Below are 13784 nucleotides of genomic sequence, written 5' to 3'. Positions count from 1 at the left end.
TATACAGTACATCTATCTTACATGGGTTAGTTAGTACAGGTGTTTGGGGAAAGCAATTTTAAGATCAGATTCACTCATTTGTGAATGGCCACCAATAAAATACACAGGATTCTGGACGTTGAGTGTTTTGAAGCTCTGAGCTCAGGTGTGAATGGAGCCTAAAAGTGAACATAGCCTAGTCCTATCAACCTAAACCCCACGGAGAAGGTATAGCAGTGAATGTACACACAAACTGACACATCAGGGTGTACTGTGTAAATAATAGCAGTGTACATGATCAATTCAAGATGGAAGCCTCATAAGGAGTACACAGCCATCCCAATGTGATACAATGTTTGTTCTTGTACACAGTGAGGATGTCTTACTAAAGGAGCTGAGAATGTTAATGCCATAAATTATATGAATATTCACTTCAATTATCCACCTAAGTGAAAAGCAAAATTCCTGTTTACTTATTTCATCTGCACACGATTGGATAATTGAAGTGTGCATTCACACATCTGAAAAAAAAAAATTGAAGAAGCCTCTCAGGAAATTGTCAGCTGAGCAGAGCCTGCATCCAATCACAGGCAGGTATTTAGACAGCCAGCTGCAACACAGGCTGTAGAAGTACAATGGCTGCAGTGGAAGACTTCTACATCTGCATTGTTGAGTATGGGCAGAGGAAGCTGCAAACTGAAGGGAAAAAAAAAAATCTGTGTGTATGGCCAGATTGAGTAAATCAGCCCAATTCTAACAAGCAGGCCTTTCTGATTCTTCTTGTACCAAATGGTATTGTGTGTACTGTGCGGTCTGCCTTCATTTTGTAAAGTGTTGCACAAACTGTTGGCACTATATAAATCCTGAATAATAATAATAATAATAATAATAATAATAATAATATATCCCAAAATTCTACTATAAATATCAGTATTAAACCCAAAAATGTAATATACTGCAGCTTACCAATCATTAGATGTGGTGGCTGCATTTGTTTTTTTTTTTTTTCCTTAGTCTTTTTTTTACCCAGTGATCTGTAATTAGGGTTGCCACCTCATCTCTTTAAGGCTAGGTTCACACTGCTGCAGTGCGAATTTAACGCGATTTTACCGCGAATTTACCGCGATTTTACCGCGAATTTCAGGAGTTGGATATAGCTGAGATTGATAGTCTAGCCAATGGAATCATAATGTAAAAAAAAAAAGGGTCTTAACTTCCTGTGTACTTCCTGGTTTTTGTGGAGAGTAGTGTGGTGGAATTCGCACATATGTGAACCATCAATGCGATTCAAGAACGATTTACATTGATGTCTATGGAGACTAAATTCGCAACGCAACGCAGTAAACTCGCACAGGACCTTTTTTTCACGCAGGTTATATTCGCAACGCGTCGATGTGAACGGCACTAATGTTAATCTATGTAATTTAAATGACTTGCGAATTTGAGCGATCGCAACGGCTCAAATTCGCAATAGAATTCGCAGCAGTGTGAACCTAGCCTAAACCCGAACACATATAAATTACAGATTCTGAGGCTAATTAAATGCAGATTAGGCAATAAGTGAGTTTAATTATCACCTTAAATCAGCCACAGAACCCGTGTGATTCATATGTGTTCGGGTTTAAAGGGATAAGGTGGCAACTCTATCTGTAATACATCTCCTGTATTAGGCTCGATTCACACCTATGCATGTTGCTTTTGAGCGTTTTTGGAGTTTTTTTTGTGATGCTCACCACGTTTTTGTAGCGTTTTTACAGAGTTTTGTGGGTTTTTTTTTTACATTTTTTTTTAGACTGTATACAGTCTAAAAAAAAAAAAGAAAAAAAAAAAAGAAAAAAAAAACAAAACGCCAAAAACGCTGCACTTGCGTTTTTGATGCTGGTCCATTGAATTCTATTACATGCAAAACGCTGCATTTTGCATGAAAAAAAAAGTCCCTGACCCTTTCCAAAAATGCAGAGGTACAAAAAGGCATTGATGTGAACATGTTCCATAGGAACCCATGTTAAAAAATTCCCATGCATTTCTGCAAAATGCATCAAAAAACGCGCTAGTGTGAATGGAGCCTTAGAGTGCCTACACTCTGGATAAAGGAGCACAGGGGGCCCCTTTGGACAAAACATTGTCAGTTTGGGGGGGGGGACGGGAGTGTTAGATGTACTAGCAGATTTAAATACATTAACAGATTGAAGAAGATGAACTGAAGCTAATACTTTATAATCGGTTACAGCAAACTAATTTTTTTCCTTTTGGGACAAAGGTTTTACATAAATAAATAAATAAATAAAAGCTGATCATTTTAAGCACTCCTGTCAGTGTTAAGCAGCCCAAAGTTTATGTGATTTTCTTTCCTTCCATAACCAGTGGACTGAAAGAAAATCACTCAAATCCCCCATCAACTCAGTCAGTGTTGATGGGGGAATCGCTCTGAGTTTTTTGCCTTTCTGGCTGGCAGAACACAATGATTACTGGTAGCGGCTTTACCCACAGGCAGTAATTGCATGTAAAAAATTCAACAGGCTGGTTGTACCCCAGACGATCAATAGATGGCTACAGATGGCTCAAATCTAGGCTGGTCCCTGCTTAAAGAGGTAGTAAAGCGCTGGGCGTTTTTTTCTCTAACCTGCAAGATAATGTGCTAGTATGCATCGCATACTAGCACATTATGTTAAACCTACCTGAAAACAAAGTTTTTCAGCGCCGTGCTGTCACCGCTGCAGGCACCCCATCTTCACCTGGTCTTCCTTCCGGGTCCACAGACTCTGGCTGTGTGAGTGGCTGGAACTGCGATGACGTCACTCCCACGCATGCACCCGGGACCTGCCGTTTACGGCACAGGACTCTGAAGGAATGGCCCAGGTGGTCAGCCCTTCAGAGCGCTTGCGCCGGTGACGTCACCGGATGCATGTACAATAAATATCTCCGGCACGTTTAGGACATATTTACAGTACCCTATAGGTAAGCCTTATTATGGACTTGCCTATAGGTACAAGTCAGAGATGGGAGTTTACTCCAACTAACTAACCAACAGAGATTTGATCAATCTATGGCCAGCTTTAAATTGTTTGTCTCAGCCCTTTAACTGCTACATCTGCAGGACAGCTTGTTCTATTGAAAAAAATAATAGCTTTACTGGATAGATCACCAGCTCAAAATGAAGGAAAGAAAGCTTAAAAATAAAAATGAATGCAACCATTACATCTAAGAATGTGTAAGCTGCAATATAATAACATGTTTGCTCTTGGGTTTAATACCTCTCTAAAGGGTGAACTTACACTGGACCCCCTCCCTATCCCCCCTGGTCGAGCTGACCTGGAGTCCGGCAATCACCCACTGTGACACATTCGGTCGCCACTTCACCTGTCAGGGGATTTGAAATCCCTGCGGCTTAATCTTGTAAAGGTACATATAGGAGGCATCCATCCTGTAAGTGCTGGAGGAGAGGAGAGAGAAAGCTGCGGGGATTCTAAATCTCTAGACTGGTAAAGCGGCGACCCGCTGTCTCACAGCGTGTGATTGCGGGAATCCAGGTGAGTGGGACCGGGGGTGGGGGGGTCGGCGAATAGGGAGGGGGGGGTCCTGTGTAAGTTCAGCTTACAGATTTACTGTAAAAGGTGAACTTACACTTTAAATACCAGTCCATACATTCATGTGAGAATATCTGCATTAGCCTTGTATTGAAGTGTGAGGGAAAACCCTTTTTTTAATTCACTTGCTTTTCAGCTTCTCTGCTCCTCCCCTGAAGAAAGCCCAATTTGTGGGCGTCTCTAATGTTAAGCTCAGTTGCCAACACAGCCCCCTGTTCAATGAACACACCTAAGGGGAGGGGCCATGTTGGCCAGCGTTCCCCTGTCCCACCCCCGCTGTTTCTAGGACATGGGTTGCCATGCCGACAGGCATCCTTTGCAGCCCTCCAGCATGTTTTAGTGGTCAGGCTCTCTCATAACACGGACAGATCCCCTATCGGTAGAACAATATAACCGATGTTATAGAAGGGTCCAGTAGGTGTTGGCGGTATGAACATAGTAGAACACTAAAGTAAACGGGGCCCTCCGGTGGCTGTGAGGTGCGGTGACAAGCATCCCTGAACACCTTTAGGAGCCATGAACTAGTGACAGGTTCTCTTTAATGACCAGCATCACAGCCTAGACAGCCTATGCCATGTACCGGCTCTTGATGTTCCTTATTTAGAAGATCACCCCCTATACAGATGATGTAAGTGCTGAGCCCTATTCACGTGACACAGGTTGACTAATATCACCGGGTAACCCCTATGAGGTTCGAGGAGAATTCAGGACATGACCCTTCTACCGCCTGCCTCACTCACCAGGTCTTTAGGCGGCCTCTCCTGCGTCTTCCCGAACAGCCCCATGTCAGCTCACCCGACTACAACCACTACACAAGTCCCCAGAAATATCTCCTAACCACGTCCGGTAGTTGTACTTCCTGCTTCCGCCCGTCCCTTCACAGCATTCCGTTCTCTTCCGCCCTGAACGTGACGTAAGGGTGCTACGCGTCACACCGTGTACGCCACTGCCAAGAGATGGGCGGGGCTATGGGACCTGGGCGAAAGTAGCAATGTGTTTGTTTTTTATTGATTTTTTTTTTTTATTTTAATCTTTATGGTTTTCCATTGTCTGCTGTTAAATTGGCGAATAAACATAACAAGCACCCATTATTCATTGTATTATTGCATGTGTGTTGCGTTATTGAGGCCCTTTTCACGCCTGATCGTTTAGTAGCTTGAGCCCGGGTTCACACCAGCACCGAGGCTTCAAAAGTCGCGCAACTACAGGGCAACTTTGAATCCGGACCCCAGCGCAACTTTGGCACAACTTGCATGAGACTTTAAGGCTACTTTCACACTGTAGCCGCGGTTGCGTTGGCGGGAAAGGCACACTTGTTTTAGCGGCGATTTACTGTCATTTTAGTGGCACTTTTCGAGCGCTAGCGGGACGCTTTTACATACCTCCCAACTTTTTGAGATGGGAATGAGGGACACCTATCAGCAAAAGTATGCAGGCATAGGACACACCCCTTGTCACGCCCCTTTGAAGGAGAATTGTACAAAAAAATAAAAGATTGGTTCAACCCACAAGTGCTTTTTTTTACCACTACTCTTCCTTTATATTGACTTTTAGAATTTACAAATGCAGCAATTTAGAAATCGGATGAAAGGTTTAGAACTGGAAAACACTTTTTGATAGATAAAAGGTGCATTTTATATACATCTATATAGATCAGACCAAAATGAGGGACAAATGAGGAGGAATGAGGGACAGAGGGACATTGCTCCAAATCAGGGACAGTCCATTGTAATCAGGGACAGTTGGGAGCTATGCTTTTAACCCCCGCTAGCGGCTGAAGAAAGAGTTTAGGAGTGGTGTATACAGCGCTCCCAAACCGCCCCAAAGATGCTGCTTGCAGGACTTTTTTTTCTGTCCCGCAAACGCACCGCCCCAGTGTGAAAGCACTCGGGCTTTCACACATGGGAGGTGGTTTACAGGCGCTATTTCAATCGCTAAAACGCCTGAAAACTGACTTCAGTGTGAAAGGGGTCTAACAGAAGTCAATGCAAGTCAGACCAAAAGTAGTGCAGGAACCTTGAGGAGCGACTCAAGTCGCACTGATTAGAACGGTTCCATTGCACTAAATGGGGTCCGACTTCTGACGCTACAAGTGCTCCAAAGTCAGAGCGATTGTCGCATCAGTGTGAACCGAGCTTGAAGCTCGAGGCTCCAAAACACTAAAGCCGCGTACACACGAGCGGAATGTCCGACGGAATCTTTTCATCGTATATTCCGATCGTGTGTGTGCTTCATCTAACTTTTTTTTTTTTTAAATTCTGACGGACCTAGAAATGGAACATGTTCTAAATATTTCCGACGGAACCAATTCCTTTTGGGAAAACCGCTCGTCTATATGCTGTTCCGACGGACCAAAAACAACGCATGCTCTGAAGCAAGTACGAGACAGAAGCTATTGGCTATTGGCTATTGAACTTCCTTCTTCTGGTCCCGTCGTACGTGTTGTATGTCACCTCATTCTGGACGGTCAGACTTTGGTCAGACTTTGGTTTGACCGTGTGTAGGCAAGACCGCTTGAATGGAATTCCGTTGGAGTTCCATCGGAGTTTATTCCGAAGGCAAAACCGGTCGTGTGTACGCGGCATAAGGGCTCCATTCACACCTGATCGCGGATGGAATCACAGCCATTCCGCCTGCAAATTCAAATTGCTGCAAAGCCTTACTTCTAAATGGCACCCCAATCACGCCACGATTTTTGCCACGATTGTCGCTCACAAAGATACATGAGCTTCTTTTGGTGGACTGCAGCGCGCGTTGCAATTGCGGCATGATTTACCGTGCGACAATTGCGGCAAAATGGGGGCGCGCTTGAGGTCTGTCACGGAACGTCCCACACTCCGCTTGAGTGCTTCCGTCAGTATACCGCTTCCTAAGTTCTGGAACACAAGTCCAATGGATCTGGCTATAGGATCCCCCAAGAACTAGACAACACCAGTCTTGGAGTACATCAGAACTAACTCTTTATTTGAGATCTCACACACATTTATACAGCAGGCTGACTCAAAGCTAACCTAATTAACATGAGCTAATTTACTAAAAAATTTACCCAGACCAGATGACAGACTTGTGGGCACTGAGCTTCACACAGTAGTATAAACACAATAGCTGGAGCTAATTACAATTAACAATACAAACAACAATCTCCGCCCCTCCTCAGCCTATTCATCAACAGTTCGTCTCCTAGCCAGTCCTGGAGGCTAATGTGATCAGCTCACTCAATTAACAGGTTGAGTTCAGAATCAACCAAACCAATAATAGTCTCTACATACATCCTGGGAGATATTGTGGACAAATATTACTGTCCCATTTTAAGTAGTCCAAGATATATTTTCTCACTCACCCTGTTCCAGGATAGCAGAGGGTGACTTAGACATAAGATGTATTCTGAGTTCCACGGGCCCTCCCGTCACAAGGTCCAATTAAAAGTAATGGCATCACAAACGCGTCATGCGTTTTGCAGCGATTTAGAATCGCAATTAGGCGTGAAGGGAGACAAAAATCATTTAGACCCCTTTTACACTTTTTCATATCGGAATCGCGGACAGAACAACATGACTCTGCCTGCAATTCTAGTATGGCAGCGAACCATTTGACACGCTTGTGGCATAGCTCCCAACTGTCCCTGGTTGTCCCTCATTTTGGTCTGATCTATATAGTTGTATATAAAATGCACCATTGATCTTTCAAAAAGTGTTTCGCAGTGCTAAGCCTTTCGCCCAGTTTCTAAATTGTTGTATTTGTACATTTCAAAAGCCAATATAAAGGAATAGTAGTGGTAAAAAAGAAAAAAAAAACACTTGTGGGTTTAACTTCTTTTGCATAATTCTCCTTCAAGGAAGTGAGGCAGAGGGTGTGTCCTATGCCTGTATACTTTTGCTTATAGGTGTCCCTCATTCCCATCTTAGAAAGTTGGGAGGTATGTTGTGGTGCCATTAGTTCTTAATGGCACCCCAAACACGGTGCAACTTTGCCGCAATTGTCATATAAAAAAACGTACAAAAATCACAGCAAAACTCAATGCATTAAGGTCAAAAATCTTGAGGCTTCACAACTACTTTAAACATGGGCCATCCCCCAGTCACCCATTCTCCCCTAACAGAATTGTGGGGTGCTTCTTCCCGCAGGCTTCTGCTGATTTTTAAATTTGTCGTGGTTGTGTATGCCTCTACCTGCGTCATCCATTCACATGGGTGTGAAGACCACAAGGAAGACTACAAGTCCCATCTGCCCCAATAGAGCACAAGTGCAGTGACATCACCACAATTGTAATGCATTGTTTACTTTCTTTGTCTCCATAACTTAAAGTGGTTGTAAAGCCTTACAGACCACTTTTTCGCTACAGGTAAGCCTATAATAAGGCTTACCTGTAGCTATCCAGGATATCTCCTAAACCTGCACGGTTTAGGAGATATCCCCTGTATTTGCATGTGCCGACGTCATCGGCACATGCGCACTGACACAAACTGAAGCAATGGGATGTACGTGCCATTGTTTCAGTGAGTGTGCCGTTACCACGCGCATGCCAGGGAGTGACGTCATCGCAGCTCCGGCCAATCACAGCGCGGAGTTACCCCCGGGAGTGATGTCACTGGCCGGTGCTGTGTACGGGCACCACAGCGAGGGCTTCGATCTCAGGTGAGTATTACATAATGAGCTAGTATGCTATGCATACTAGCTCATTATGCCTTTTTCTTGCAGGTGTTAGTTTATTTTTTATTTTTTTCAAAGTGGGTTTATATATATATATATATATACACACAACCTTGTTATAGACCTTGGGCTGGAGGAAGGGTCTGCAGAAGTCTGTGTATTGAACCCTTGATCCAATGATCATGGTTGCACTGCTTAATGCACGTTTTTTCTTTTTGCAATGTGAGCGCAAATAATTATATATTTTTTTACAATAGGTGGACTATTCCTTTAAACACACAAAAAAAAAAAAATGGCCAAGAAAAAAAAAACAGTGTTGGTGGTCATGAGGAAGCAGCTAGACAGGGTTGCACACATGCCCCAGCCATAAAGCGCTGGTAAATTAAGCCCTTGGCTAGCAGTTGTGTCACGTATTCCCATTCAAATAGCCCATTTTGCTGTCTTAAAAAAAAAAAAAAACATGCCACACCTGCACAGCTCAATGAAATGCATTCCACAGCTGATTGCTCTTCACGGTGCAATGCATGTGTAAACAAGGCCTTAAAGCAGAACTATACTCACTCCCACTCCAGAACGAGATGATGTCACTCCCTCACATTGCTGAAATTGTAGACTGAGCTGCACAAGCGCAGCTCGGTGTCAAACGCAAGGAGGTGCCTGAGAGACTTTAAAGTGGTTCTTAAGGGATGAAGTGCTTGTTAACCCAAAAAAATAAAAAATAAAGATCCTGTTCCTTTAAAGCATTATATACAGCACAGTGTTTGTGCTGTGTAATTTGGCCCCTCGTATAGGGTTGCCACCTTTTCCTAAAGCCAAACCCGAACACTTTAGCGGCAGCTTTTTTTTTTTTGGGGGGGGGGGTATACGTTATAAGATTGTAAAAGACCTGGGACACTTTTGGTGGCCTGAAAGAGAGTAGTAATATGGCGCATATCTCGCCGCATCAAACAGTGCGCGTGGCTGAATTGTGAGTGTTCTGCATGGAATGCAGGGGTCAGATATGTCCTGGGGAGAGGGCTAGTGGTAGCAGGGGGGTGGGGAGAGTTAGATATTTGCTGGGGGGCAGTGGCGGCTGGCGCTCAAAATTTGGGGGGACGCAAACAAACTGAAAAATTCAGGAAAAAAAATCAATTGCAGCCTCACTGTGCCCCATAAAATGCAGCCATTGTGCCCATCATATGCAGCCTCTGTGCCCATCATATGCAGCCTCTGTGCCCATCATACGCAGCCCCTGTGCCAATCATACAGCCCCTGTGCCAATCATATGCAGCCATATGCAGCCTCTGTACCTATCATACAACCACTGTGCCCATCATATGCAGCCTCTGTGCCTATCATACAGCCACTGTGCCCATGATATGCAGCCTCTGTGCCAATTGTACAGCCTCTGTGCCAATTGTACAGCCTCTGTGCCCATCATATGCAGCCTGTGCCCATATGTGCTGGGGCGCTTGGGGGGGTCAGATATGTGCTGGGGGAGGGGGGGGTGCTTTGTGAGAGAAGAGGGCCAGTGCAAGGGGGGGGGGGTAGGGGGGGTAGGATATGTGCTGGAGGGGATCTTTGGGAAGGAAGAGAGATACTGCTAGGAGGGGGTTGTCAGATTTCAAATCCAATCCACACTTTTAGCATATCTTCCTCCTGCCAAAGCCCCCCAGCACATATCCTCCTAACCCCTCGATCACTCCACATATTTTCTACCTTGTCCTCAGGGGCGTAACTAGAAATCACAGGGCCCCATAGCAAAATGTTGTATGGGGCCCCCCTGCAAACAGCCCCCCCCCCCCCAAAAAAATGAACTTTACATATGGTATTATTATATTAACTGTTATACAGTGTTACATGTAACATACACCTAGTGGAATAATTGTAAATATAGTGCACGAATAGGCTAGCAGCAGGGACTCCACTGAGCTCAGCATGCATGTTCTTCTCATAGAATAGTGAGCACACACCTACTAATACATTACAAACCTGGAAGTTGGCTGGGGGACCCTCCCTCAGGCACTCAGTCAGGCAGCTCGGGCCGCGGCCCTCGTGGGCGGGAGGAGGATAGAAGTCTGGCTGCTGGCAATGTACTGCAGGCAGCAGGAGTCGGCCCCGGGACTGGCTGGCACTGGGCACAGGCTGCCGTGGATCTGCAGCGCAGAATGCCGCTGGAGGAGGAGATACAGACGCTCACTCTGGACTGGGCTGCTCTCTTTGATACTGCTGCTGCGGCCGGAGGCAGAGAAGGAGAGGAGGTGGGTGGACTTCGCGACGCTCAGCCTCTGACTGACTCTGCCAATGATGTCACTGGTTGATAGATGCAAGGCAGGGCGGCCCTAGCAACCAGTTTGGCAGTGTTTATCAGGGTGGCTATGTGTCCTTATTTCATTCCATGACACTGTATTGTCCCTGAATGAAGGTTCCCGGGACACAAATCTGAATTGAGGGACAATCCCGGGAAATCCGGGAGACGTGGGCACCCTACTGCAGGCCCAGGGCCAATCCTAGGGTCACAGACGCCTGGATGCAGAAATATTTCTGGCGCCCCCACATGGGCATGATCATCTTACCAACCCCTCCCCTTTACGAAGTATAGACCCCCTTCGTCAGTGCAGACCCCTCACTAAGTATAAACCCCTCCATCAGTACAGACCCCCCTCCATCCGTATAGATCCCCCCAGGACAAACCCCCCCTCCATTAGTATAGACCCCCCAGGACAAACCACCCCCTCCATTAGTACAGACCCCCCCCAGGACAACCCCCCCTCCATTATTACAGACCCCCCCACCAGGAAAAACCCCCCTCCATTATTACAGACCCCCCCACCAGCACAAACCCCCCTCCATTATTACAGATCCCCCCACCAGGTCAAACCCCCCTCTATTATTACAGACCCCCCACCAGGACAAACCCCTCCTCCATTATTACAGACCCTCACCAGGACAAACCCCCCTCCTTTATTACAGACCCCCCACCAGGAACCCCCCCTCCATTATTACAGACCCCCCCAGGACAAACCCCCTCCATTATTACAAACCCCCCCAGGACAACCACCCTCCATTATTACAGCCCCCCCAGGACAAACCCCCCTCCATTATTACAGACCCCCCAGGACAAACCACCCCTCCATTATTACAAACCCCCCTACCTGGACAAACCCCCCTCCTCCATTAGGGTACATAAAAACACCCGGTGGCAGCTGGAGAGGAGAGGACAATCTGCAGCCGCGCCACCCGGATGGAGAACAGATCACAGCAGGTAGGAGTTAGACACAGAGAGGAGGAGGAGAATATGTGTCAGGCATGGAACGCCCCCCCCAGCGATGTCACTGCGTGGCTGGTCTCTGTCCACACAGAACCAGCCGCTCTGATCTCCAGCTGCTCCCCTTCTCTGACAGGAGGAGGAGGGAGGGGGGACGGGCTTCAGCAGGAATCACAGCGGCGACGGTGATGGGTGGAGAGAGCCGCCCCTGGACAAGGAGAGGAGGAGGGAGGGGAGCACTCTGGCGCTTCAGCGCCCCCACCTCTCTGGCACCCAGGTGCACTGCACCCCGCGCACCCGCCTGGGATCCGCCCTGTGCGGGCCCCACTCGGCAGCAGGCCCCACTCATCTGCGTGCCCCATAGCGGTAGTTCCGCCACTGCTTGTCCTCCTTTCCAGCCGCTCTCTCCCCCTCCCTCTTCCATCTACAGAGCATAATAAAAACTTTCTACAGACCTGAGATCAGCGCGTCCCTGCTCCCCCCTCCTCCTCGTTTGTGTACAGAATGGAGAAGGAGGAGGAGGGGAGGAGCTTTGATACACCGACACTCTGCTCTGCGGAACCAAGCTGCTGTCAGGGAGAGGGAAGACATGTAACTCTCCATGCAGTCCATGTGAATGGTGTGTCCAGGTCTGGGGCAGAAGTAAACCCATCAACACATCATTCAAAAAGCAGACTGTCCGGGAGAAAACCGCACAGGTGGCAACCCTACTGGAGCTCCAGTGAGCGCTGGAGGGGCAATGCAGTGAATGGTGACTGACAGTCACTGCTCTCCATTCTGAGAGCATAGCAATCAGCGGTCCTGTGATCACTGAGTTCTCAGGCTTAGAGACAGTGGGGTACAGCTGCAGGATTATGCTAATACTATAGCATGGAGGTGAGTATGTATGTTTGTTTTTTTATATAGCTGAACTTCTCCCTTAAAGCCCATTTAAAGGGCCACCATGAGTTAAAGTATAACTAAAGGCAAAACCTATTTTTAGTTTTGGAGTGGAGAGGGATTGGAACCCCTGCCAGGTTTGTATTGCTGCCCCCTAGGAGATTCACCTTTACCGTTATCACCAAGAGTATAATTAAAAGAAAATCTACTTTGGTGGAATTTTGTCTCAATTTCTGTTTTGGCTATGGGACAGGAAACAAAGAGAAATTTCCCCAAAGGGACACAGAAGAAAAAGAGACAGGGATTATAACCCTCCTTTACGCTATCCAAAATGAAAAAACAAAAGGTTTTGCGATGTTCTACTACAAGGGACATCATATAGCGCTAAAGCTGCACTTGGTGTTGAAATACAAAAACTGGACAGTAGATGGTGATCATGCTTCACTCTATGTATACTATAATTCTCATAGCTCTGAATGTGTCCGCAAGTAGATGTGTAGATCAATTCGGAGGCAAGCATGCTACGTTCACATACACAAGGGGAGCATGGAGAATAAATGTAGCCACTTGGGAAAATGCATTTGAGAGGTGAAATAAAGAAATAGACAGATAGAATGTACATTTTACTTATATTTAAACATATTACATTTCTTTTATGTTATAAAAAATGTGAGTTTAGTGTCACTTTAACAGACCTGCAGCATTTATGTCATCATAGTTCACCACAAAGCACTGATATGCCCTAAAACACATGTACATTGTTGTGTGCTGGCTAGGCGCCTTGAGATGGCATTCAGAAATACTGGCACTTTAACACACCACACTTTTGTGCGTTACCATGCACTGTGGTAAGGTTTGTTTTACCACTTGTTACCACAACAGTATCAAAGAAGAGAGTGAAGCCTCAATTACAAATTAGTAGAGAACTGATATTAGTACCATCATCCCGATATTGTAGAATTAGAGGGATATAAGGCTGGAGGCAGTTGCTGCTACTGCCTAGTCACGCATGCACCCCCAAAGTTAAAGATTGGGACTACCTCGGCACTTGATAATTTACAATTGAAAAGAACATAAAAATTATATAAATTTTAATGATTACAATAAAAAATTACATAAATAGTGTATACATACAATAATAAAATCAGGAATATATACCACACTGAATACAGTAAATAACGGGTAAAACCCGCAAAGTTTCTGTAGAGGGGGGTATACAGGATTTTTATCTCGACCGGTTTCACGGTCAAAACCACTTCAGGAGGAACAGGTCTACAAGGTAATTGAAAATCTTTAATTCGTAAACAAATTAGAAGGTATGCAGCAGACATAGGTAATCACAAAAACATAATACAGAGGTAATAAAATTGAGGACTGGCTCACCCACTCAGGCAGGTACAATGGGATAGCAGGACCCAACACAATTCCCCCCACGGCGGACA

At 45.8% G+C, this 13784-nt stretch overlaps 1 protein-coding gene across 2 annotated transcripts in view; it reads right to left on the bottom strand.

Moving 5' to 3' along the window:
* The window catches only part of LOC141119193 (charged multivesicular body protein 3-like), a 29420-nt gene extending 24754 nt beyond the window's left edge, over positions 1-4666 (bottom strand). The window contains exon 1 of one of the 2 annotated variants that reach the window (XM_073610971.1): positions 4307-4666. In XM_073610971.1, coding sequence (XP_073467072.1) covers positions 4307-4351 — 45 coding nt within the window. In that variant the 5' untranslated portion in view covers positions 4352-4666. The remainder of the gene's footprint in view (positions 1-4306) is intronic. The other variant, XM_073610970.1, reaches the window with a different exon arrangement.
* Between the last annotated feature and the right edge of the window lie 9118 nt (positions 4667-13784).

This window comes from Aquarana catesbeiana, linkage group LG01 (genome assembly GCF_042186555.1).
Source record: "Aquarana catesbeiana isolate 2022-GZ linkage group LG01, ASM4218655v1, whole genome shotgun sequence".
In the NCBI taxonomy this organism is placed as follows: Eukaryota; Metazoa; Chordata; class Amphibia; order Anura; family Ranidae; genus Aquarana; species Aquarana catesbeiana.
The sequence above is the reverse complement of the archived record's forward strand: the minus strand, read 5'-3'. Positions and strand labels throughout refer to the sequence as shown.